This window comes from Meleagris gallopavo, chromosome 5 (assembly GCF_905368555.1).
Source record: "Meleagris gallopavo chromosome 5, MGAL_WU_HG_1.1, whole genome shotgun sequence".
NCBI classification, from domain to species: Eukaryota; Metazoa; Chordata; class Aves; order Galliformes; family Phasianidae; genus Meleagris; species Meleagris gallopavo.
The window spans coordinates 21843139-21869643 of NC_139408.1; the positions used below are offsets into that span (position 1 = coordinate 21843139).

Consider the following 26505-nt stretch of genomic DNA (forward strand, 5'->3'; position numbering starts at 1 on the left):
ATGAGTGAAAACTTGAAGGACTGTTTGAACCAGACCCAGGCTTCCTTAGGAGAAATGGTGACAATAAAAACAGAGCCTGCTCACCGCACCAGGACCAGGAGTATGGACAGCCTTGGTAGGCAGCTGAGTTTTAGTCAGATGCACTCTCCCCTCTTTTTACTTCTTCCCCGTGGGATATACTTGAACCTCACAAAGTTGTAAAAACTCTCACTAGTGAGATCTTCCTTGAGGTGTATGGCAGGAATGTTCACCCCCCTCATGTGCTAGGCACGTGTCTGCTGCATGCTCTAGTTCACATCCAGCATTGTGTGCTGGTTTGTGTGGAGAGCCATGCATTGCCTTTGGCCAACACGTTGTGGGGCTTTAGTAGAGCGAAGCAGCCTTTCTGCTGGTGGGAATCTCTTCTGCGTATTATCAGGTGGGTGAGCAGGCCAGCTGCATGATATGCATGAAGATATTCTAGCTGAAGCCACAAACTTCTGTAGGCTTTAGCCATAAGGCATCTCAAGTACTGTCTTTTGGCACCTTGGGTTACAATTTGAATCATTTCTCTGCTGCAGGTATGAGGACTGAGTTGTTCAGCCCCCATGGCCTCGTTTTCTCTGTTTCTCTGTTTGGTTTCCCGGGTTTTAGTAGGTTAAAGTTGTCTTTCTGTTGTTTTTCTCCCCAGCTCTGGAAGGCCCGATCCACAGTCCATGGATGTGGAGCCCAAGAAACTGAAAGGGAAACGGGATTTGATCATGACCAAGAGTTTCCAGCAAGTGGATTTCTGGTGTAAGTGTACTGTTAGTGAGAAAACAGCAGTACCTCTGTTTGTACAGAGTTCAGGCTTCCGTAATTGGCAGCCTGTTGTCTTGGGGTAGGAAGCAGGGAAGGAAAAAGCCAGGTGCCTGCTCTCTGAAGAAGACACACTTGATTAGGAATGACATCGCCTATCTCCAAAGCAGGATGAAGGACATAGCATGAGGGTATTTTTCTTCAGGGACATTGGTTTTCCTTCCCCTCTGGTGTGTGATCAGCAAGTCTCCCTGCTCTGACTTTGCAGACAGTGAGTGGGTTTCACTCATGGAGCCATCAGTGGTAAATCAGCATTCACCATTGGTGCTTGCCTGAGGAGAGAGAGAGATGTTTCTCTGTTAGAGCACGCAGGTTTGGGATGGACAGGTTTGAGCTGGGGCAGAGCAATTGCTGAGAGGCATGTGATGAAACAAGTGGCAAGTCTGTGGTGACGGGGATTACAGCTCTACCTGTCACTGTGGCCTTGGCTGAGCTGGGGATAGAATGGGAAGGTGAGGTGGGCTGACCTCAGCACCGCATGTTGTACGAACCAGAGTGAGTGTCACATCTACCCGACCTAACCCCTGCTCCCCTTCCTCTCACAGTCTGCGAGTCCTGCCAGGAGTACTTTGTGGATGAATGCCCCAACCACGGTCCCCCTGTGTTCGTCTCTGACACACCAGTGCCTGTTGGCATCCCTGACCGGGCAGCACTGACCATCCCGCCTGGCATAGAGGTGGTGAAAGAACCCAGTGGGGAGAACGACGTGCGCTGCATGAACGAGGTGATCCCCAAAGGTCATATCTTCGGGCCATACGAGGGACAGATCTCTAGCCAGGACAAGTCCGCAGGATTCTTCTCGTGGCTGGTGAGTGAGCTGGCTCCCTATAGAAATGACTTTTGAGCCCAGAACTGGCACTTAGTGGCTTGTGGAGCCAGAATTTAGCCATCTCTTCCTCCTTCCCTGAAGCTCTTATGCTGACCCATGTGGGTAATAGGCAAAGATCAACCTGCCATAACGATTACTAATTTCAGGGTACGGATAAGCAAAAGGAAGTCAGAGGTCATGACACTAGATGTCATGACACCAGCTGTAGAAAGCAGAGCTTGCTTCTTCTCTCCCTCTTGCGTGTTCTTCCATCCCCACTCAGGCTCAAAGCTTCATCCAGTACAACTTCCATTCTGATCATCACTTTGAGAAGACCATATCTAGAGATTGCAGATTGCTCCCTTGAGCCTCCAGCGTCCCTCCCATTCAGCTTAAGCAAGGCACAAGGGGTGAGGAAAGAACAGGTGCAGCTCTCCCAGTCTATCAGGAACTGATCTAAATGCACCAAATATTGTCTTTTTGATGATACTAGTACTACAGACTTCTGTTAGCCTGTGAGGTTGAGCTATCACAGGTATCTCTAGAGATAGAGACATCAACAGGTACTAATTATTGTTGGAAATAAGATGTGGGACTTGAATTCTAGGTGGGGAAAAAAATGAGAGCTTCTAGTATGAAATGCTGCTCACACTCTTCTGTCTGTAAAAATAAATGTGTATGTCAGCTCTGCCGTGTAGGAGAGGTTAATCTTTTGTATCTGGGGACTTAACCATTTTGTCAGCTGCATCCATAGTGCCGCGTTACAGATATTTGTAATTTGAAGAAATTTCTTAGTTCAGAGTAGCTTCCACGCATATATCCAGTGCAGCAGTCTACAGGACTGGGCAAGTTTAGATTCATGGCATTGTTCCATAATCTGAATTGAGGCTGGAAGTGAAGCAGATCTGAAAGTTGAAGACTTCCTCCTATCAGAACCAGCCAGTTTATATGCTGCATCTATTCTGTTTTGCAGATAGTTGACAAGAACAACCGCTATAAATCCATCGATGGGACAGATGAAACCAAAGCAAACTGGATGAGGTGAGTCCAGTTCTCTTCTGTCTACCCTTCTGGGGCTTTGTGCTCCAGAGAGAGGCCATAAAATACTCCTCGTTTTGTATGACAGAAAAACAAACTGGAACAATACAGACACTTCCACAGAGATTTTGCTTATGCTCTTTCAGCGTTTGCTGTGTTGAGAACCCCTTCCAAGTCAGTTTCAATGACAGGAACTAAAACGAGGATGTGTATAGAGGATGGCTATTTTCTGGAATGAGGACAAATGATATAGAAAAAGCGTGTTTATCCACCCTTACAAATGCTGGCAGATGTCACTCCTCTTTTTTTTTTTTCCCCTACTTTATGTTCAGATATTTGAAAAATGCTTTGCACAATCCCCAAAGTAATTTATTCTGTTTGGGGTTTTTGTCCTCTCCTATTTGACAGACATTGAAAGAGGTGCTTTTTTTCCTGATCTGAGTTTCACTTGAAACGGTTGTCTGTGGTGACTATCATTGGTAGTGTCAGCTCTGCTGTGTTATGAGAAACATGGAGTGAGCTGCTGCAGCTCCTAATGCATGAATCATGAGTGTGCTTGTGCTCCCTCTGCTGGCCCAGGAAGTCGAGAAAGCAGGAGCCAAATAACAGTATTGAACCAGGAGTGCAGCTGGCTCTGGTTTGTTGACTGAAGCAGTAAGATAAAATGTTGGAAAAACAACGCAGTGCTTCAAATATCTGCATATGTAGGTCACTTTGCAGCCTCTTGAGGCAGAGTCAAAGCTCTGAAGTGTGCTTGTACATGTGGTGAGTCACCGGACTGGGACATCATTGCATACTGTGGCCCGTCCCACATTTGGACCAATCCTGCTTTCAGGCGTTGAATTTTGGAGGCAGCTGTTGTGAAGAAGGCATTTTTTTACAAGATGAAGTTAGTGTGGGAGTTAACTGGTTTGTTGGCCCAGATTCCTGAGAATTTCAATTGTCAGTCATTATGGGCACGAAATACAGTAGATGTCAGTAGTTGGTTGCACCAACTCTTGCTCCATTTGAGTCTGTATATTGATAGCAGCTGTTCTAACAGGTATGCTTATGAGGTTTAGCAAAGTATTCCAGCCATTACAGCAGTCTACTACTGGATGAGAAACCCTTAGTCCTATGCTGAGACTGGAGTTGTCACTCCAAAAAGAAGCAGCTGTATGGGGGACAGTTAGGCAAAGGGAAATGTATCTTGAATTAAAGAATGAACTTCAGAAATCTGTGAGATTTTTTTCTGCTTTGTTTATATAACTTCTTTATGTGGTCTGGGTGGCAGTGAAACTGGGGGAAAACAGTCTTGGAAAGCAAAAATTGTGTAATTAACTGTTATTTCTAGTACTACCAACATCAGTTTGATATCTGGATTTATATGGGCACTACTCATGCTCCCAGCACCAAAGAACAGAACGTTCTCATTTAAACATCTATTTGCCATCATTACATCTTAAGATGAGTGTGATCTGGGCCATTTTTTACAGCCTTGAAAAGCAAGGAGGTTGAAATTGTGAAAAGAGCAGGGGAGTTAAGAGAGTGTTTGCAGCTCTTCCAGGGAAGTATGTCTTGGAGGACATGTGCAGGCTATACCAACCTTACTGGTCTTTCTGGTTTTACTCTTGAAAGATGTTTCTAATAGCAGTATTACTTGGAATTTGACTGGCAGTACATGTGAAGATACCAGTCCTCAAAAATCATTGCTTTTGTACATTACCAGCTTTCAAATAGAGATGCCCTCGATGTCCTGTGTGAAGACATTAGATGTCAGAGATTACCCACAGAAATCGTACTTGCAGGACGCTGTAGACAGCGCTCTTTTTGTTTTTCAGATGATGCTCTTTGCCATCACTCACAGATGGAGTGCTTTGCAAAGCAGATCTACTCACCCTCTGGGTAGGTGGGTATGGCACGGGAAGGGGAGCTTGGTCTGACTCCTCTCTTCTTGTAGATCTGGCTATTGTTTTTGTTGTTTGACTGCCACACCTGAATCCATTTTCATGTTCCCTCTGAGAACAGTTTGTACATCACAGCACTTGCTGTTTTAAGTTTACCCAGGGCAGTGGAAGGAAGGAAGGAGTACAAAGCATAGCGGATGGCGTGGCAATGGTAACATCCTCTTGCCCTTTCCCTCTTTAGTCAGTGGAGAAGCTCCTGATGCTGAGAGTATGTTCTCCTAATCTGGCCACTGACACTAGAATAATCCTTTGTCTAGCATAAAGCACTGCTGTTTCTACTACTGTACAAAACTCCTTTGGCTTTGAATTGTAAGGATGTGTGTAAACCTCTTCCTCTGTCATTTTGTTTCTGGGGACTCAATGACCAAATACCACAAATCATGGCGAACCTCAGCCAAAATTGTTGCTTTCTTGGACGCAAACCACCAGCTGTTGCTCCTGATTGCTTCTGAGGAAGTTCTGTTACTTGGTTTATGGATATATTTAAAACAACAACAAAAAAAAATCTGACCAGAAACTGAAAGACGCTAAGAAAGAAAATCCGGGAAACATTCTCACCATGTATTTGTATCACTTTGCCCAAACTGAGGTGCAGGATAGGAAACATCTGCCGACTGGTAGTGCCTAAACAAATTGTTGGAGTGCTGTCCCTCATGTGGAGTTTCCAGGCTGATTTTGGTATATATAGTCTCTCCATTCTTACATGTGACTATCTCAGTTCTCAGGTTTCTGGCACAGCTCAAATTCATCCTATCCCTCAGCCCCTGTGAAAAGGTTAGTGCAAAACTTCTTCATCTCTTTGTCCTTTGCCTTCCTCTCGGTCTCCTTCTCCCTCCAAACATGGTGACAAAAAGGCCATACACATTGTTTTGTGTATCTTCCTATATCCTCCTTATAATGGAGACATTTGCATGTCCATCTACATTGAATAATAGAATTTGAAAGAGACCTCTGGAGATTAGCCTGCTCAAAACAGGACTGACTTGGGTCAATAGATTGTTAAGTAATGAACCGCTTTCTTGATTTTGCAAGACCTCTTCAAAAGTAAATATTTTGTATACGTATGCGTAGTTACATATATTAGGATCACTGGCTGTCTGTGTGTTCAGGAGGAACAAAAGCCACCAGCCTATACATGAGCTATTTTGTTGAACTTCATATACTGGTCTCTGTTAATTTCTCTACTTGATAGAAGGTTCTTAGGTGTTAGAGACAGAAAGCTATGCAGTGCCAATGGATCCTGAAGTGCTGCAGGATATAATCACTGTATATTTCTTTTCCCAGGGCACTGAAGAGATTACATGCTTGCTTCTTAGAGGCAAAGAGAAGCAGAACTGTTTGTTTTTGTAGAGTGATCAAGTGCCCACTGTTGATGAGTTTACAACTTCACTTTTGGTATGTTAGTCATACAGTCTTGCACTTTCAGATTGACCTGGGTTGAGGTGTAAATTTATAGCCCTACTGCTGGGCCTCCTCTGGAGCCTGGTAAAACCCACTCAACATCCCCATAGATACCTGTAGCTGACAGTGACTGCTTCTGGTGATAACTTGCATGCTAGGAAAAGTGCATGAAGGGCCAAAGATCACTGAGAGAGAGTAGTAAAACTGTCTGCATTTTTAGGAGGAGGAGGTTAATATTCCCACTAGGAAGGTAACATTAATTGAATTCATTATTAAAAGCGGCCAGAACATTGTGTGGCTAGTTTGCTATTTTGCATAGTCTTAAATAGTTTTGACCAAAGTCCTGCTGGAGCATACGGGAGGAAGCCCTGAAATCTGAATATCTGAGTCTACACCAGGTTGTGCCGAATATGCTTGATGTCTGAGAAGAGCAAAAAGGGGCAAAAATTCCCCATCGGTGCAGCTGTGCTGGTGGCAGGAGCCATGGATTCAGCAGGGCAGAGAGAGCACGGATTTCCTAATCTCATTAGAAAGGTCTGAGCAACTCCAGGATGAATTATGTTCTGCAGGCTCTTCTCTACCAAGGAACACTTTTCACTTGAGCAGCTTGGTCAATGGGGAGTTGTTTCTACTGCAGGAAGTGTTAATGGTTCTGTGGGAACTTGCAGAGAGTACGGGTTGAAGCCTAGTTTTACTGGTTATGACATAAATCACACAGTAAAAATACCCTTGCTCAATATTTCATGTAGTCTTGTACCCCTCTTACAGTGTACAGCTGGGAGAACTCCTTTTCTTTTAAAATTTTTGTCTTAAGATCAGTGTACCAAGTGCTTTGCTGGCTCGCTATTGGTTAATTACCATCTACCCTAAATGCTCCTTCTGTCCTTAAATAAAAGAAATTCCACCAAAATGAAGCTCTGTCCTGAGCTTGGGCAGCATTTCCTACTAGTGTTTTGGCTTTAACCGAGGTTAACAGCTTCTGAGACTCACCCTAACAGAGGACACAGCAGTGAGACTCATTAAACTGAAGTGTACCAGCATGAAAGAGAAACAAGGATGATGGCTGACAGAAGCTGCTTTGCCTTTCCATAGGTTTTCCTTAGTCTGCAGTCCAGAAGTGTGCCTTTCACTTCTGCTGAGCCATGGCAGTTCTGAAAGGCAGGAGGTTCCAGCAGGGCCATCACCAGTGGTGAATGAGTGGGAAAACTGCAGAGGCCTTTAGCTTGTACCAACTTTTCAGAAAGTATTTTGGGGTTGCTAAAGTCTGACTGAGTGAGAGAGGATATCCAGACAGGATTTTAGGATTAAGTGTAATTTCTTGGAAGAGGAAGTTCTGAGCTATCCTAGTGGGAATTTTTTTCCCTAAGATGACAATAATACTAATGACAGCATGATTGCTTTCATTTAATTTGGGACCATAAAGAGAAAGCGTATGAGGAAGCTGATAGATATCTCTCTCACAGTGATGCTTCAGAGCAGTGCTAAGGTTGTTAGGTGTTCAAACGTTTTATTTCAAATGTTTTATTTCTACCATGTTACCTTTTGGTATCCTTTTTAAATGTCAATTTTCTAGGTTTGTAGTAACAACTTTTGGGAGTGATTTATGTTAACACTGAAGTGTTCTACCTCAAATTTGTTGTGTTCTCAACCAGAAATCCGTGCTGACACAGATATCCTTTTAAAATTCCAAGAACTGTATCAAGTGAACACTGAAAAAGTTGACGTCACATAAAATAAAAAAGAAGTTGTACTTGCTTTTAACTGTTTGAAGAGGCGTAAAAGCAGTCCTTTTAAAGAACATTTTGACCTCGTATTTCACTCTGCTGATATTCAGACAAAGGCATGTGTTAGGATTTCTCCATGGCCCAGCTTGTCCGTGGCTGCCTGATCTCTCCAGAGCTGCATTGCGTACTTATACACAGGTTTTCATTGCCCAAGCTGTGGTTTACTCCTCTGTCCATAATCCCATTTTGTTTATATATAGCACAGCATATTCACACGGTCTGTATTTTCCTTTCGTAGGGAGTAGATCTGCTCTTCCCCTCCTTTCTGCCCCCAATGAAAAGCAACATTTAGGACTAAAACTTTGTGGGTGTTGTTGTTGTTGTTGTTGTTTGTTTGTTTTTTAAGTTTCCTATGGCTCTGGCTGGAAAAACTAACACTGCTCCAACCCCCTTCTTGTCCCCCCACCACTATAACCCCCTCCTTCCCCCTAAAAAATTGTTTTAAATTGCTCATTCTCAGATTGGCTGCTTTTTCTTCTCAATGCACTTGGGCCACACATTGTTCTCTTAAAGCACCAGAAGTTAGGCACAGGCTCCTGTCAGCAGCAATGACAGCAAAGCCTGGCCAAGAAAAGCAAGTGGGTGGCCTCATTCCTTTTGAGAACAATAGGAAATGGCAACCATTTCTAGTAAAACAAAAGCTTGCTCTGAAGCAGACAAATGTTGGAAGCTCAGTACCCACTGCTGAAGAAGAGACTTTTCCTTAGGAAGAACAAATGACAGTAATTGCCCATGGTTCTGCTTAAGATCTCTCTATTCTGGAAAAAAAAAAAATCCAATTTAGTATAGCCTCTGCGTAAGATTCAGTGAGTTTTAATAGATAGGGTGCTTTAAGTTTGCCTTGCATGTTCTGCCAGGCAGAACAGTAAGGTATGTTTCAAACCCTTACATTTCCTCAAGAACCTGTTTTCAAGCATTGTCACCTTAGAAGCTAATTCATGAATTCAATTGAAAGTCTTCTTGTTTTTTTTTTTCCTGTACACAATCTGCAGCAACTTATAATGAGGGAATGCTGAAATCCTCATACGTATGCTACAGCATCAGGCTAAGTGTAAGATTTCATTTTAACTGTAAAGCTAGGAAGCCTCATTCATACTGGTCTCGCTTGGTATTTGTTTTTTGTTGTTGTTTGTTTTTTTTGTTTTTTTTTTTTTAAGCTTGAAAGTTGCTTCTTAAAAACAAAGTGGCTACCTTTTCGTGATACAATTGAGAGAAAACTGAGGTTGTTGCAGGTGGGGGGGAGCTCGAGCCCACCAAACACCTCTGCCCAAGTGCAACACTGGTCAAGTTGTTGGATGGAGGGGGATGCTTTGTGCTGATTTCCTTTTACCCAATTGTGCTTTGTGGGATGTTCAACTCAAGGAACATGGCTGAACGAAAGAGGAAGCCCAAGTTTTCCAAGGAAGAACTGGACATTCTGGTCACTGAGGTGACCCGAAATGAAGCCATGCTGTTTGGGAGGCAGACAGTGCGTCTGTCTCATGCTGACAGGGACAAGATCTGGGAAGACATAGCCAGACAGATCACATCAGTCAGCCAGGTCCCCAGATCTGTAAAAGACATTAAACACAGATGGGACGACATGAAGAGAAGAACCAAGGACAAACTGGCATTCATGCAGAGATCCCTTTCTAGCCCCAGCAGCAAGGGGCGGCCCTCAGCTATCGTCCTGACCGCCCATGAGAAAGCTATCGAGTCAACGCTGCATTCATCGCGCCATGTGCACAGCTTCCGGAGAGCGGATCTGGATGTGGTTGACAGTCTGTCAACAAGCTGTAAGTATCACTGCCTTAACACCTCTTTGTCTTATGCTTGCCTATCTCAGTTTGACACTGGAAGAGCACTGTGTGTTTTCTGAGGTGCTGGGTTGCCCGTCAAGCCAGGTTGTGCTATAGTGTTTTGTTTCAAGGCAGTCTTGCCTTCTCTGGTGATTATGGGATGATGAGATGGATTGAAGGAAAGTTGAGATCATCTTCTTTATCTGATTATCTAGTCTTCTTCCATTCTGTCTTCTAAGGCTAGATATTGGATTCCACTTTCTTAACAGCTCATAAGCCTGAACTAATCCTACTAGTCAGAGAACAACAGTAGTTGAAGAGCAACTGCCTCCAGTCTGTGAAAGAATATTTGTGAAGGATTAGGATTTCTTCTTCATCTTGCATGTTCCACGTTAGAATAGCAGTGCTCTCAAGCTGTGAGCCTTTGCCTGTCACTACTGGATCACTGCATGGTAACTATCTTCCAGGAGGGCTTTTTGCTCAGTGATCCTCAACGGTTGTGCTATGAAGCCAGGCCAGTAGTGATTTCTTACTAGTGGTCTGAAGTCTCAGTGCAAGTGCTGTTGGAAAAAGTAGATGATAATGGCTCCCTCCTCAACTCTTCTTTTAAGAAACTACTGTCCCTGCTTTCTAAGTTAATCTTCTTACACTATAACTCTTGGACACCTTCCAGTGCTGAACCACAAGCTGATTTTTTGAGTCTTTTCCCAGTTGCATACATGTTTTCTTTGTCTGAAAGTGCAATTTTTTGGACTGTGAGCTTTTATGGATACAGAGGAGAGAAGGAAGGCATAACTTGTTGGAAGTAAGGAAACTAATAGTTCATGGATGGCACTGTCCTACCTCATTAGATATTAACTTATATCTGACATGACAATGTTAGTAGGAATGCAAGGACAAAAGCTTATATCTGGTTTAACAGTGTTAATAGGAATGCAAGGACAAAAGCTTATATCTGATGTAACAATGTTAGTAGGAATGCAAGGAAAAAAATCATTGAAGTAGTGAGAAATGGTAGTTGGTCACTCTTCACATTTATCTTGGAAGCCAGTTGCTGTGTTTCAGAGGTAAAAATTAATACACCTTCAGCAAGCAGGGTAGAGTGCAGTTGCAACAAGAGAAATGTAATCTTTTCTTATGCTTGTCATGGTTGCTCACATAAACTGGCAAATTGCTAGACATTTATCAGTCTAATAAGGAATTTCCAGTGATGCTTTGCTTTGGTTTTCGTTTTTCATCAAGCACTTTCCTGGTTGCTTGTATGCCTGTCTGTCTGGTTACCTTGCTCGGTGGTGGCAAGCCACGCAGTTGCCTTGCAGTACAGACTTTGTGAGCAGTGAGTTCTCTGTCAGTGACTTTCTTGGTGATGAGGATGTAAGAAATAGTATGGGTACAGCAATTCTGCATAAGGCAAAAAATGTGTCAGGGATGTTTGAAGCTGGACTAACGGCCAGGAGCCTTCGTCTCTCCAAAATACTGGAGTGTTCTAGCTAGTTGTGGTTTTGGAGAAATTGACTTATCTTCTAGTAATGAGTAACGTTATTTACAGCATACCATGGCAGCTTGGATTCCTTCTCTGTTGGCTGAGTTCGCCTGTTCTAAAGGCCTCTTGTAACTAGGCTTGTCAACCGGCTGTTAACATTGCAGCAAGTGCATGTTGAGTTACTCACCATGAGCTACAGGCTATGGGGATGGGGGAAGACTTTTTTTGTGTGCTTTGTGATATCTTGAAACAGAAGTCAGAGTTGTGAGGGATTTAGTGTTAATGATTCCTGCTTCCTCTTCTCTTTAAGCTGACGAAGATGAGGAGATGCCAGGAACTTCTCAGGAGCACCACTCCTCATCGCTGCAGAGGGCCAGTGTAGAAATCAGCCATCTCTCCAGGCCCTCCTTCCTCCACACCTCTTCCTCGTCAGAGCACTCAGAAGCTATCAGCCAAAGGCAGGAGCTGCACCATCCTTCACCGCGCACCTCCTCGTCCTGCAAATCCCCACGTCCCAGGACAAGAAGCCCGCCTCTCTCCAGCTTTGATCACCAGCTTCTTCATTCCCACCTGCAACAAACAGACCTGTTCAGGCAGTTCTGCCAGGAGCTGGTGGCTATTCACAGGGACATGGCAGAAAGCATGCATGTCATTGGTCAGAAGATGACCGACCTCACCAGTCAGGTTGGCCAAATGTGCCAGACCCTATCGGAAATCCGTGATGGGGTCCAGAGTTTTCATAGGACACAGAGCCCTAGTGTCACATGGAAGCCTCTTCTGCAAGCAGCTCACTCAAAACCACCCCCTGAGCCCAGTGCAGAGTCTAACCAACTGCCTCCAAAACAGACAGCTCCTGCACGGACTACCAGATCACGAAAGAGAAAACACCATATTTAGTCTGCTTCATATAAAGTAAAGAAGGTTGCCCTGTCTAGAGCTGCTGCATGCTCACTTGGCCTCTCCATGTATACTAGAACTATATGGGGAAAGTTAACAGCTAACCCCAACCCATCTGTCCCTCTGCTAACGTCTAACAAAGCACTGTGAATTACAACAGCTGAATTGTATGGCTGTCCCTCTGCACTGACAAAGAGGAATCTCAGATCTTACAGATTTTGGGATATAGGGCATCTTCCTATTCATAGAAACGAGAAGATTTAACTATTTTCCCCATGCTTTATATGCTTTGTAAGCTAAGAGATGCAGTAGGAATCATTACCTTGATCTCTTTGTGCCTGCAAAGCATTATTTACTGAGACTATGTCCTAGAGAACTCCCTTTGCTATCAACCCACAGATTGACCCTACTACTGCCTTCCCATCATCTTCCTGCAAATTACCATATGCACACTGCGGAGCCTTAACTAATAGATGCATCCTTTACAGCTCTAAAGTTTTCTTGCTCATTATTTTTATCTTGTGCTCAGCAATAATGGGCAATTCAGGGCTTACTGTGACTGTTAGGCATAGGTTTGGGAAGAGGTTTGTAAAAGCAGAGCATATGCAGAGGGAAAGGAAGCAAGCACAATGCTGCAAGATCTTTCTGCTGTCAGAATGACAGGAGATCTGACCTCTTTGTGGCATTAGAGTGCTGAGAAGGGCTGATCTGGTATGTGCCTGCATGCTGTAGTACCACATGCATTTAAGTAAAAAAGTTTAATCTTTTTCTCTTCCAGTCTATGTGAAACTTCCATCTGCCTTTCACAACTGAAGTTAAAATACAATTATTTCGTAGTGTGATGGCTCTTAAACACAATTATATCGTATTATTTTCTTTTGTGTAGTAATCTTCAGTTTTGAACCACCTCTCCCTTCATTAAAATCTAAGAGACTGCATAGAAATAAGGGAAGAGACAGGACTTCTGCCCTCAAGAACAGTTTGTTTGTGTCACTGTAACTCTGCTGACTTCAGTACAGTTGCTTCGGACTTGCTCAGTATTACTTGGGATGGAATCTGTGCTGTGGTCTCCTATTGTGAAAAGTTTACATCTAAATTCCAAGCTATATAGTTTAAGGTCTTGAACATGTTGGCTCTGTACTGCTTCCTAACCCCATACATATGCTAGAAAGAACTGTTAAAACATTTTAGTTGCTTTAGTGCTGCATGATGTTTCCATGTACAATCCCAATTCTGGAAGTATTTAATAATGTTGCCTCAGGTGGAGATAATGTATTTGGCAGCTCTTTTTACAGCATGACTGTTCTCTGCTTGATTGCCACATCTGCACCTACTGTGCTGCCCCATGTCTGAATTTATCAGGGCCATTATCATGCCATGCCCCAGCAGGGAAGAAGGGTCAAGGTGGTACCTACACGCAACTAGCACACCACTCTGGGCTGTCCCATTGTGGGTACAGATGGGTTGCAGAAAACTATTCAAGTCAGTGTGATTGTCCATCGCTGTTCCACGTGTGAGCTATAGGCTTGACCAAAAAGCTGTATACATTTCAGCAGGAATTGAACATAGGCAGCACAGAATAACAGAAGGATGTCGTATGTGTTCTTGGAGGATCTTCTTCATCAATCTGTTTGGCCTGTCCTTTGAAAGTATAGTGCACTAGCTTCTCTGATGACTGTATGTCTCCTGTGTCAGACATTTCTGATGTGCTTTTCCTTTTTTTTTTTTTTAGTTGTTTTGTAGTTCTAACTCGAGTAATTTATTTTTATTGGTGTGGTAAAAAGCCCTTGTTCAAGAAAGTAGAGCTCTAGCAAAGAGAAAACTCTCCTTTCTTCTCAAGAATGGCCCACTTTGGTTTCATACAGAGGAAGCTCCTTGTAGTGCTGGTGCCAGAACAGGGCACTTACCTTCCTGTGAGACATCCTTTTACTTCTCTTGTACTGTTTGTATTCTGCAAACATGGTCTCTTGAAGGCGATGTTGGGGAAAATGCTAGAAGTGGATCTAATAATATGAATCACAGAGAACTGAAAAATGGTGATAGGTTTTAAAGGCTTTCTGAGTCATTACAGTGCTGCTGCTATATATTAGAAATAATATTTTATATTTTTATATTTGGTCCCTTCTGATGTTCTCCCATGAATATACTTGATACAGTTAGCTCCTTTGATGTTGTCTGAGGGGGGAGAAGTTCCGTCCATGCAGGAACCCTCAGGTCAGCAGAGGAGGCTCCCTGCAGTGCTGAGCACTTGGGGGACTTAGGAGTGCTGTTGGCATCATCGCTGCCATCAGTTTGCCTGTGCAAATAGCTTTAGAGAGAGAACCTGTTGTCTTGGCACAGGAACTGTGGTCGTCAGTACAGCCCCCCAGAGGAGGGATTGTAGATTGTTCTCCCCCAGTTTCCTCTATTGTTACAAATAGGCCCAGATCTGGGGATTTCTTGGCTGCCTTGTGTAGACCCCTCAGTGGAGTGGCTTTTCTGTACTGGCTTGCAAAGGATACTTACTCTTGCACACAGCATGTTAACTGGCTGTTGAAGTAAGTGCTCATGTCAAAGCAAATCTTTCCTCATGTCTTGTCCATGCAAAAAAATTCTCAAAGTATTTTTGTTAAGATTACAATAAATATATAACACTTTTAACACAGCTGCTATTGAGTCGTTTGTTTCTCTCAGCAAATTTTGGTTTGAACACACATCAAATCACTCTGGATTGTACCCGTCTCAGCTGATGGATTTTCTCAGGAGTGCTCAGCATCAGAGAACTAAGGTGAGGGTGGTGTGGTGGCACTCCGTAGGCCTTAGCATTTCTGCAGCATCTCCCTCTGCAGAGATGCTCCTCACCTCCGTTTTGGAAAGGCCTGTGGCCTTTTCTTGGTGGTATTTTCCACTGGCAGGATGTTAGCAGAGCATTGCTGGAGCTGGCCAAAGGATGAGCTAGCAGGGAAGGGGAAGGCATACTGCAAATGCTGGGGAGAGAGTTAGAGACCTGAGCCCCCAGCTATGGGGGTCTCCCTTTGCTCCTCACCATCTCTCCTGGCTGCTGAGGCTGGGAAGAAAATGTACCCTGTCAGCAAGAAAACACTTGGATGGGTTTTTTTTGAGTGTGCTCACTGGACTAACCCAAAATTTGACAAATTTGTTTCTTGAGGTTTAGGAAAGAGTGGTTTAGGAAAGAGTGATGAGCGAGAGGCCGTGGGAAGAGTGGTGCTGCAGAGCGAGGAACCATGGTGTTGGTCCAAGCCTTGCAGCATGAAGCAGGAGTTTATAGTTGCTCTCCTTTGGTACCAGAACCGTCACATGGCCTGTCCTGAGCCGCCTGGGTAGAGTCTGTGTTGCTCTCGAGCCTTGACATGAGCTTGGTCCATCCCAGTACTGGGAGGTCTGTGACTCGAGGCAGACACAGTGACCTGTTGGCAGCTCTAGGCGGCAGGGCCTGCCACAGCAGTGGTCCCATCCCAGCTTCTGCAGGGGTTGAGGTCTCTCATGACACTCTCTTTCCTAGAGGTGCCATGCCTCTGTCAGATGTCTGAATCAAGGTGGCTTCTTGCCTGTGTGCTGTGAGCGTTAGGCCAGAGCTCTCCTCAGCAGACAGCTATGTCCCTGCCTCGCTGAGCAGGGTCTGGGTTTTGGATGGGCTCTTTCTGTCCAAAAGAATGCTCCCACCTCAAACCCATGGTGTGCGGCAGCACCGTGCAGCATGTTAGCCTGACCAGTGACATATAGATTTGTCACAATCCTTCCTAACCTGTGTAATTTGTGCCTGTAGGGTTAATGAGTCAGGGCTGGGCAGCGTTGGTGGGAAAGTTGTGCTTTTATGTGGATGATCTCATCCACATTCATGTTACCTCAGGAAAGCATTGCAGATTCCTTTGTCAAAACCAGTTCCTAGCTGCCAGCAGTGCTGAAGAAACACAGTAAAGGCCAGATTATTCAGCAACTGTCAGCTAAGGGCTCTCTCCTGGTGAGGTTTCCAAGTGCCAGTGGCCTCATGGGCAGGAGGTTGGAGCACATGGCTGGGTGATGTGCTGCCAGCAGGTAGCGGGGACTGCAGAGCATGGGCAGCAGAGGATGAAGAACAGCTGCAAAGTCTCTCCTTGGCTGTCACTAGAAAGCAGCCTGGCATTTTGCTGGTACTGGGGGGAGCATCTTTGAGGATGACCTGTGTGGCGGAGCATCAGACTGACAAATGGCAAATGGCTACATCTTGAAGGTGCTGCAGTAGGGCCATCTGAATTCTCAGCACAGCTTTAGCAGAGCAATGAATAACAGCAGAAGTGTTAGCCTGGCACAGCGGCTGAGCGCCGTTGCAGGATCTCCTTCCCAGCACACTGCTCCAGTTCCTTCTCAAATGCACAAACTGGTGGTCTATAAGTTCTTCAGTGTTATGATTTAAAAAAAAAAAAACCATTCATAAAAGTCAGCGTTTGGCCTATTTTGGCAATGTCTGCGCTGACTGCTTAAATAACTGTTGAAGATTGCAGACCATCCTGGTAACTAACATAGGAAAAACACAGCTGATTGCAGGCATGTGCACAGTTGCTTAGCATTAAATCTGGAACTTTTGGAGCCATGGACAGTATGAGACATTGCCTGTGCATTTTCTACATTTTGTGGGAAGTTTGACTGAGCTTGTGACCTTATGTGTGAGTTAGGGTGATCTCATGCACAAGAGCTTGTGCCTTTATCTGTGCATGCTTGTGGCCAGAAAAGGAGAGAGCATTCAGGGACAGATTCCTTAAGCCAGAGAAATACTCATGAGCTAGAAGGGAATTTTTGGGCAAGAACTAGTGAGCATAACGCTCACCTCCATTAGTGTCACTGCAGCAGGAAGTGGTAAATAAATGAGGCAAGTGGCATAAGAGAGGAAGTGGTTTTCAGCTGTGAACCAGTAAGATCTGCTCTGAAGTCTTTTAGTCCCAGGCAATTGTTATCAGCCTGTGCATGGCAGCAGCTGAGGCCATTATTACCAAGCCTTTTATTTCCGCTAACAAGAAAACAAGGAGTGAAAGGGTGAATAATACGATCTTGCTTGTAGTTTGTCTTAACAAGGTGCACAGAAGAAAAGTTGGTTGGAGTGGTGAATTGTGTTTCTGTTGTGCTGAAACTTTGCTGACATAAATCAGGAAAACAAATCCCATGAGCAGAAAGAGATCTTTTTGTCAGCACTGTTGGGAGATCCCACAGTGCAGTGTTGTGTTTCAGGCAGTTATTTCCCCAGACTTGCAGGGCTGAATGTCCAAGCACAAAACCTTCCAGTACTGACACTTCCTTCACTTCCTTTTGGACTACCAGTGAATACCCCTGTGTACATTGGATGTGTATCTCTCTCCTGAGTAACTCAGTTTTGCTTGTCCAAGAGGAGAGAAGCAAGGAAATAGGGATTCTCCTAGAAAGGAAGACAGCATGGGGAAGACAGCATGGGGAAGGCAGAAAAACCCTGCCGTATTCAAGATGTCCCTAAGAACAAGGGAGGCCTGGGATGTGAAATAATGGTCGGGAATCCAGAAGTCTTTGCTTCCATCACTAGGCAAAGAAGCTTTGGCCACTGAGAGGCTGTACCTCTATGACTGGCAGAGGTACTCCTTCAGGTTGGATGTACAATGTTGTAGTCCCTTTCCCAGCAGAAATGGACTCACTGGTTTGGTGTTCCCTGGGTGTCCATGCTCGTTGTCCTGTATCTGGCAATTTGCACACCATTACTTATAACTCCATGCTTTCCAGTCTGGCTGTGTCGATGGCTCTCTCTTCAGGTCATTCTGGTATCATTGTGGTTATCATCCTGGTGCAAGGGGGGCTGTAGGAGAGAAGTTTGTGCTTCATGCCTGCCTTGTCACCCTACCCTCAGGTATGTGATCATATCCCGGGAGGAGAGGGAGCAGAATCTGATGGCCTTCCAGCACAGTGAGAGGATTTACTTCCGTGCCTGTCGTGACATCCGGCCTGGGGAGAAGCTGCGGGTCTGGTACAGTGAGGATTACATGAAGCGACTGCATAGTATGTCCCAGGAGACCATCAACAGAAATCTCACAACAGGTGAGGCCCTCTCTTTCTGCCCTTTCCCCAGTCCCTGTTGCCCATCACCCTTATTGCACCAAGTGTAGTGGGTGAAGTAGGTGATGCCCAGGCTGTGCAAGACGACTTACATTTCTACAAGCAGCTCATGTTTTGGCAAGAGCCTCCAGTTCTGCAGTGAATGGGGGTACAAGAAGAACGATGTAAACACTGTCTTGGAGATCATGAAATAATTATTCGTGTTGTGTGGTGTGGTGTTGTGTCGTGTTGTGTTGTTATCGTCTTTGTGCTGCTAGAGCCTGATACAGTGCCCAGAGAGCACAGAGCTCCTCCATCACAAGACTCTGTGACCTGAGAATTGCCAAGCTGATGGTCCCACAGTCTGGCACTGGGTTTTTCTTTGACCATGCTGCTTTCTCTGGCTCTTGTGAGGGAACTCTGGCTGGTTTTGTGTGTATATTTAAGAGAGATTTCCTTGGTATGTTTGTATGTTCATTTTCCTGGCTTAATTTATCTCCTCTTTCTTCAGAAAGATAATGTGGGATCAGCGCGACATCAGCTAGAGACTCCTTAGTCTCACAACCTTAGAGTGCTTGTACGAAGTACAGGAGGCTTTGTACTTGTCAGCTTGATTCTTCCCTGGATGAAAATCGTTATCTTATCTTAGCAATAGTCATGCTGAAGCAAACCCAGCAGTCCTTTAGGTCATTGTAATGTGAGCAACACAGGAAGCTTTAGAGGAAGGCAAAAATTCTTAATGCATCTGTTCATCTGTACAGTGCTGAGACCTGAAGTTAATTAAGGGCATTTCTTTCCAGGCCTAGCCACAGAACAGCAGGGCCTCAGAGGGGCAGCCACACTAAATATAACTTTCTAATTAAGATTCCCATGTATATTATTACACAGCTGCTGTTGCTGCCTTGACTTGGTAAAAGGTGTCTCCTCGTTAAGCATGGGGTGGACGAGTTGTCCTGAAAAAGCTGGTTGTCCTCCATCACCTTGGAGTTCTTATGCACTTTCAGTGTTACGTCTTGATGGCTGTTCTTGGGCAATTCCCACATCTGAATTAACACGGGTATGAGTGTGTGTTTTCATGTTAATGATCTTATAAATCACTGAGTGGTTAGGTACACATCCCATGCAGATGCTAGCTGTCCAGATGACTTAATACTGTCTGAAAGTACTGCAGAAGACTGACTGCGTCCTCAGAGCAGCTGTGTTGCAGCAATAGTCTAGAGGGGCACCGAGGCCAGAAGCAAGCATCCTGTCCTACCACACTTGCCTTTAGTGACAGTTTGTCATGGTGCTGAGGTTTGTGTGAACTGAATTGTTAACTCAAAGTCTGCTCAGCTGCTATGAGTATGTAGAGATCTGTCTCTGGGCTCCTGAGGAACCACCATATCCTATCACGTGCTCAGGTGGAAGCCCAAGTGGCTGAAGAGACCTCTTGGAAACCTCTGACATCTTCGTGAGCTTATCTTGCAGCCAGTAATCTGCAAGTAGCGCAGAGGTGTTCTTTAAAGCGAGCATGACGTGGGGCTGCTGCTAGGCTGGAGAAGCATTGCAGCCACAGACAGGCAAGCACTTGGAGGAGATCAGGGAAGGGCATAAAAATCTGTTTGTCTGCTTTCAGTTTAAAAGACTTTAAATTCCCTGCAGGTTAGCTTGTCAAGTGAAGTGCCAAGCTTTACTAACTCAAAAAAAGTAACATGATCCCCAGGTTTTGTTTCTGTTGGTAGCTTCTGAGCTCCCTCATTAATGGAGTTGAGAACTGTAATACAAGGAATTGTTGTGATTTCTAGCTTTCCTGTAGGGCCAAATCATTAGGTTGGCTAGGGGAAGAAATCACAGAAAAAGAAGAAGGATCCGTTCTCTGAATCCCTTCCAGTAGTTGTTACAGTCCATGTTAGGGGAAATGTTAGGATAGAGACACAAAACTCTGCCCATAGAAAATCTCCATCGGGATGTGTTGCAAACCAGATCTGTTGTTACAAATTCACACAAATGGCTGGGGTTCCCAGCTTGTGTCAAAACCCGGCACAAGACCCCTGCCACCCAGGCCAGCCCTTTTTACGGTGCCTTACTCTAACTGTTTTGAGTCTTGCATCTTTTCTGCATTCTTAGAATTGCTCTTCTTAGAGGGGAGTGATAGCTTTTGCTCCGTAACTCTTATGAAAGCATGAATATTCTTTAAAAGCATACAAAAGCAAAAACAACATAAAGCAGCGTCTTGTTTGGGAAGCCATCAATGCTTGAAGTTATTTACAAGATAGAAGAATGATGGAAATTGAGCCAAACCTATCGTCTTTTGAATTTCCAGGTAAGGAAATATGGCTATTCCCTTTATTTTAAGCAATTAATAATTTGTATGAGGTTGCTTTTATTATTTTTTTTAATCACTGAATGGCCATGCTCTTAGATTTTGCTGGCACAAGCTAGATGCCCCATCTTTGGAAGTCGTACACCCATTATAGCTCAGTTGGCAATGTATACCTTGAGACTTAAACGTGCAAGTTATTTTTACTCCTTTGCCTTTGCATTTCTGGAGCAGCCTCCAAACTGAAGGAGAGTAATATGGTTTGCATTCTTTGTGCTGTGGCATACACTGATGCCGGGGTTCTTGTGAAACAGTCTGAATCTCTTGCTGCACTGCTGTACATTCGATACCTTTTACCAAGTCAAAACAGGCACAGGTCTTCCAGACAGCCAAAGTGGCACTGGGCTCTGGGTGATAGGTTCCACTGTCATTACTAATTACTGTCTAGGCTCCTTCCAGCGCAGATTGGTTATACCACTAGGTTAAACAAGCTGCCTATAGTTTCTCTTCTCTTTAAAGTGTGTGGGTCCTACTCTGCTGTGGCTACCCAGGACTGTCTCTGTTTTTGCAGACATGCCCATTAGTAGAGCTCTTCCTCTTGCGAGCCTCGGTTTCCACTGAGTTGTTTCAATTCCCTGGCTTGTAACACAACCTACAGATCTGCAGGGATTCAGTCTGCCTTTTTGTTCTTTTTTTTTCATTTGAGTTTTAGATTGAAAGATGCTGGTTGGTTCCCAGTGATAATCCCACCCCTCATTTTCCTTTCTAGGAGACAAAAAGTTACAGAAGGAAAAGTCAGAAAAGAATACAGATAATCAAGAGGACACAAGGGGTCCACTCCAGTTCACCATGTTAAAGCAAGGGAAGAGCCCCTACAAGCGCAGCTATGACGAGGGGGAATCCCACCCCCAAACAAAGAAAAAAAAAATTGACCTCATCTTCAAAGACGTCCTGGAGGCTTCTTTGGAGTCTGCCAAATTTGAAGAGAAACAGTTAGCAACAAGTACGCCACTTTCCACAAGAGCAACATCTAAATACCAGGCTGAAGAGATCTTTGAGAGGTGCAGTGGTGCCATGCAGCACCTCAGCAGAAACAGAAGCGAAGAGGAGTGGAAGGCCCCTCATGGATCCTCTTTGAGTTCTGCCAAAGAAGTGGGAGTCCTTGAAGACGAGGAAGAAGAACCTCTCTCTCTGAAAGCAGACAGCCCTACCGAGCTGTCATTGGCTTCTGCAGAAGGCAACTCCCATGAAATTCCTACAACCTCTTTCTGCCCCAACTGCATCCGGTTGAAGAAGAAAATCCGAGAGCTACAGGCTGAGTTAGACATGCTGAGATCTGGGAAGTTACCTGAGCCATCTGTGCTACCACCCCAGGTACCTGAGCTCCAAGAGTTCTCAGACCCCACAGGTAAGCCTTGCCGAGTATCAGCCTTCTCCAAACCCTGCCTAAGGAAAGTATTGAGATGCCTGTGTGCGGTGTACCCATCTAAAGCATTTTGCTCTGAGTATTCAGGTGAACAAGTGTTTCCATGGAAGGTTCATTGTCAGGTTTTGTGAACGAATGGGCAGCTGATGTTGTGGGCACTGTGGAAGACTGGGAAGTATGGGAAAGACTCTGTATGACAACTTGCTCTATTTGTTGCCGCTGTAATCAATCATGCACTGCCAATAAAAAAGACATTCCATTGCAGACAGTTTGTTTGCTGTATTTTTGATGCATTCTTTTTCAGCAGAATCCCATCCACAGTGTCTTACGTGCTACCAGGAAACAGTGCTTGAAAGTCTGAATTGACTCAGTGGTTAACACTGGAATGTGTGCCCTTTGTGTATGAAATTATGTCCCGCTGTGTTCCTCATTGGAAGGCACTCTGTTTTCTCCACTGCCTTAACATGAACATGTGTCCCTTTCTGAAGATGTTTCATTTCTTCCAGGAACATGCTATTGAGCAGCAGGAGCCTTCACCAAAGGAACATTTGGGTCACACCATGCATTGTGCAAATAGTCAGGATGTAATATAATTTCTTTCTGTCTGTTGTGGCATGTTTGAGACTAAGTTTATAAGGAGAAACATCAATTTATGTTTCCTTCAAAGCTGTTATTCAAATTTTAGCCATTGTGGTTGTGGGCAGGGTATGGCCAGCTCGTCAGCCAGCAGTTGACCATCACTTGTGTGATGCTTCTCTAACTCATAGTCTTGGTAAATGCCTTATTATACCTTTTTGTTTTTTTTTTCCTTGTTCCCTTTTTTTTTTCCAGCTTCAGAAAGTATCATCTCTGTTCCCACCATCATGGAGGATGATGACCAGGAGGTGGATTCTGCTGATGAATCTGTTTCCAATGAAATGATTGCTGCTACAGATGAGCCTTCCAAGATGTCTTCTGCGACGGGACGGAGGATACGGCGGTTTAAGCAAGAGTGGCTTAAGAAGTTTTGGTTTCTGCGGTACTCCCCGACACTGAATGAAATGTGGTGCCATGTCTGTAGGCAATACACAGTACAATCCTCTCGGACTTCAGCTTTCATCATTGGCTCAAAGCAGTTCAAGATACACACAATAAAACTTCATAGCCAGAGCAACCTCCACAAGAAGTGCCTGCAGCTTTACAAGCTCAGAATGCACCCAGAGAAGACAGAAGAGATGTGCCGAAATATGACTTTGCTCTTCAATACAGCCTACCACTTGGCACTGGAAGGCAGGCCCTACTATGACTTTCGGCCTCTGGCAGAATTATTGAGAAAGTGTGAACTCAAGGTGGTGGATCAATACATGAATGAAGGAGATTGCCAAATCTTAATCCACCATATTGCCCGGGCTCTTCGGGAGGACCTTGTTGAACGCATTCGACAGTCTCCCTTCCTCAGCATCATTCTGGATGGGCAGAGTGATGATGTGCTTGCTGACACAGTTGCAGTGTATGTACAGTACACAAGCAGTGATGGGCCTCCAGCAACTGAATTCCTGTCTCTTCAGGAACTGGGCTTTTCTACAACAGACAGTTACCTCCAAGCATTAGACAGGGCCTTTTCCAGCCTGGGAATTCGATTGCAGGATGAGAAGCCAACTATTGGCTTGGGAGTTGATGGTGCTAACATTACCGCCAGCCTGAGAGCAAACTTGTTCATGACAATCAGAAAGACTTTGCCATGGCTTCTCTGCTTGCCCTTTATGGTACACAGACCCCATTTGGAGATTTTGGATGCAATCAGTGGGAAAGAACTGCCGTGCCTGGAGGAGCTGGAAAACAATCTGAAGCAGCTGCTCAGTTTCTATCGTTACTCTCCCCGACTCATGTGCGAATTGAGGGTCACTGCTTCCACTCTGTGTGAGGAGACTGAGTTCTTGGGTGACATTCGAGCAGTGAAGTGGATCATTGGGGAGCAGAATGTGCTCAATGCTCTCATCAAGGATTATCTTGAGGTTGTGGCCCATCTCAAGGATGTCAGTGGCCAGACCCAAAGGGCAGATGCTTCTGCGATTGCCTTGGCCCTCCTGCAGTTCCTGATGGACTACCAGTCAATTAAACTTATCTACTTCCTGCTGGATGTGATTGCTGTACTTTCACGCCTTGCCTACGTCTTCCAAGGGGAGTACCTTCTTGTGTCACAAGTGGATGATAAAATAGAGGAAGCTATTCAGGAGATAAGTCGGCTAGCAGACTCACCAGGAGAGTACCTGCAGGAATTTGAGGAAAACTTCCGTGAAAGCTTTAATGGCATTGCTGTGAAAAACCTACGGGTGGCTGAAGCCAAATTCCAGTCAATCAGAGAAAAGATCTGCCAGAAGACCCAGGTGATCCTAGCCCAAAGGTTCGATTCCCGTAGCCGGACTTTTGTGAAAGCCTGTCAGGTATTTGACCTTGCAGCTTGGCCCAGAAGCACTGATGAGCTCATGAGCTATGGGAAGGAGGATATGGTACAAATATTTGAACACCTGGAGACAGTCCCATCATTTTCCAGAGAGGTTTGCAGAGAGGGAATGGACACCCAAGGGAGTTTGCTGATGGAGTGGCGAGAACTCAAGGTGGATTATTATACCAAAAATGGTTTTAAAGACTTACTCAGTCACATTTGTAAATACAAACAGAGATTCCCTCTCTTAAATAAAATAGTTCAGATTCTCAAAGTCCTTCCCACCTCATCGGCCTGCTGTGAGAAGGGGCGCAATGCCCTGCAGAGAGTGCGCAAAAATAACCGCTCTCGGCTCACACTGGAGCAACTCAGTGACCTGCTGACAGTTGCTGTCAACGGGCCGCCCATTGCCAACTTTGATTGCAAGCGGGCACTAGATAGCTGGTTCGAGGAAAAGTCGGGCAATAGTTACGCACTGTCAGCTGAAATGCTGAGCAGGATGTCATCTCTTGATCAGAAGCCGATGTTGCAGAGTGTGGACCATGGCTCTGAGTTTTACCCCGATATTTAGGAAGGAATGCCTCAGATCAGAAAGCTGTTGAATAATTTTTTTTAATCTATACTCTAAACTTTGATATATTATATAAAGTATATATATATATATATTATATATATTAAGAAAAAACCCACACTGAAAATTTTAAAATTAAGACGATGTGCGTCTGATAGAAGCTAAGCAGAATTTTAAAGATTGAGACAATGTTTAGAAATTTACTGGTGTCTCCAACCATGGCAGCTGCAGTGTAGGTGGCAACATTTCATTCTTTAGAAGCATGTGCTGGGGCCATACTCTACGTGTTCAAACCTAACAATCTATAAGCTAGATGATGGGTCTTTGTTGGCCTTCTTCTCCCGGCGGTTTCCTTTATATGTGTGTTGTTGGTTTGTTGGGTTCGGTTTTGTGTTGTTGTTATTGTTGTTGTTTTTGGTTTCAATCTCTGCCTCTCTTTTCGTAGTTCAGTTCAGTTATTGAGCCATTTGAACCTTTTGTTGACGACCGTCAGATTTCTGATTTTCGACAGAGCATCCTGTGTGTTTATGTTGTCCCTGGATCTTCCAGCTCCACCTGGTTCTCTGTTGGAGTGGGAGCCTTCTGCACTCACAGAGATTTCTGGGAGGAAGGAAAGGCTGGGGCCAGGATTTTGTTTCTTCTGATTCAGAAACACATGCCTCCACTAAACTGTGATACCCCTTTCTCAGTTCTCCCTACTTTTGAGCTGTAGAGTAATACTTGGCTTTCAGCTCCTTTTATGATAACCATAGTACTAGTTTATCATACGTATATTATAACATGATGTCATGTGCAGATTATAAAATAGCAAAATACAGAAGGCAGGGGGAAATTTTTGCATTTATATTTTTATATTGTAGGAAATAAATAAATATATATATATATATATATATATATATATATATATACACACACACACAACTATTCATTCAAAACCAGGGCTGCTGTGGAAGCTAAACAGCCAATGAGTCAAGAGCCATCTCTGGGCAGAGATTCAAAGGCTTAAAAAAATTATATTCTAATTTACATTATTTATACTATGTCTTTATAATCCTAGATTGTTGTGGGATTTTTGTGTTGTTTTGTTTTGTTTGGAATAACTGAAAGAAAAACCTGCTGCAGTTTGGTGGCAGGGGCTATCAATGCAAGATTATCTTGGATTATAAACATGTGATGATGTCCTGTAAAGGTTCACATATTCTCTTGTGACCAAGGTAACATGTTCCACAGCACAGCAGACTGATGACAGCAGAAAGAAGGGACGCTCTACTTCTTTCTGTGAAATATTTCTTCCTTTCTTGAAGGGATGCGGAGTCCAGCCAAAATGTGAATAGAGGACTTGCATCTTCTATCACAGAGGAGATTGTTCTGTGGGCTTGGGGTTCTTCATCGTTTTATTCTTTTAAAGTAGATGAGCTCCACGTGTTCACACAATATCACTTCAGGTTAGAAAGGCAAAAAAAAAAAAAAAAAAAAAAAAAAAAAGAAAGAAACTAAAAAGGTGCAAAAACTCCACAGATGCTAGTGCCTTGCCCTGCTGATGTGGCATGGACAGCACCAACCTGACCAGACCATCATGGGAGTGAGAAGCTGTTGTTCAGAAGGGTCTCCAAGCTGACAAGTTCTCACTTCCCAGAAGGATGAGCTTTGTGCCAAGCTGTGTTGTTTGGAAACATGATGGTGGTATCAGCAACACTGAACCTGTCCTTTCTCCTGTTACCCCCTGCCCTTGGTCTTGGTGCTAAGATATCTCTAGAACCATTGCTGCTAGTTGATAGCTTT

General features: G+C 44.3%; 2 protein-coding genes across 2 annotated transcripts; both read left to right on the forward strand.

Moving 5' to 3' along the window:
- Positions 1–26223, forward strand: PRDM11 (PR/SET domain 11). Its single transcript, XM_085224628.1, is given in 8 exon segments — positions 1–73; positions 76–115; positions 671–774; positions 1383–1645; positions 2619–2686; positions 17818–18005; positions 21071–21709; positions 22559–26223. Coding segments are annotated over 8 exon segments (3540 nt in total). The 3' UTR covers positions 24724–26223.
- LOC146544279 (uncharacterized) lies at positions 5410–14612 on the forward strand. Its single transcript, XM_085224629.1, has 3 exons — positions 5410–6024; positions 9177–9589; positions 11386–14612. Exons 1-3 carry the CDS (start codon positions 6002–6004, stop codon positions 11970–11972), a joined length of 1023 nt encoding a protein of 340 aa, XP_085080755.1. The 5' UTR covers positions 5410–6001; the 3' UTR covers positions 11973–14612.
- Positions 26224–26505: the final 282 nt, after the last annotated feature.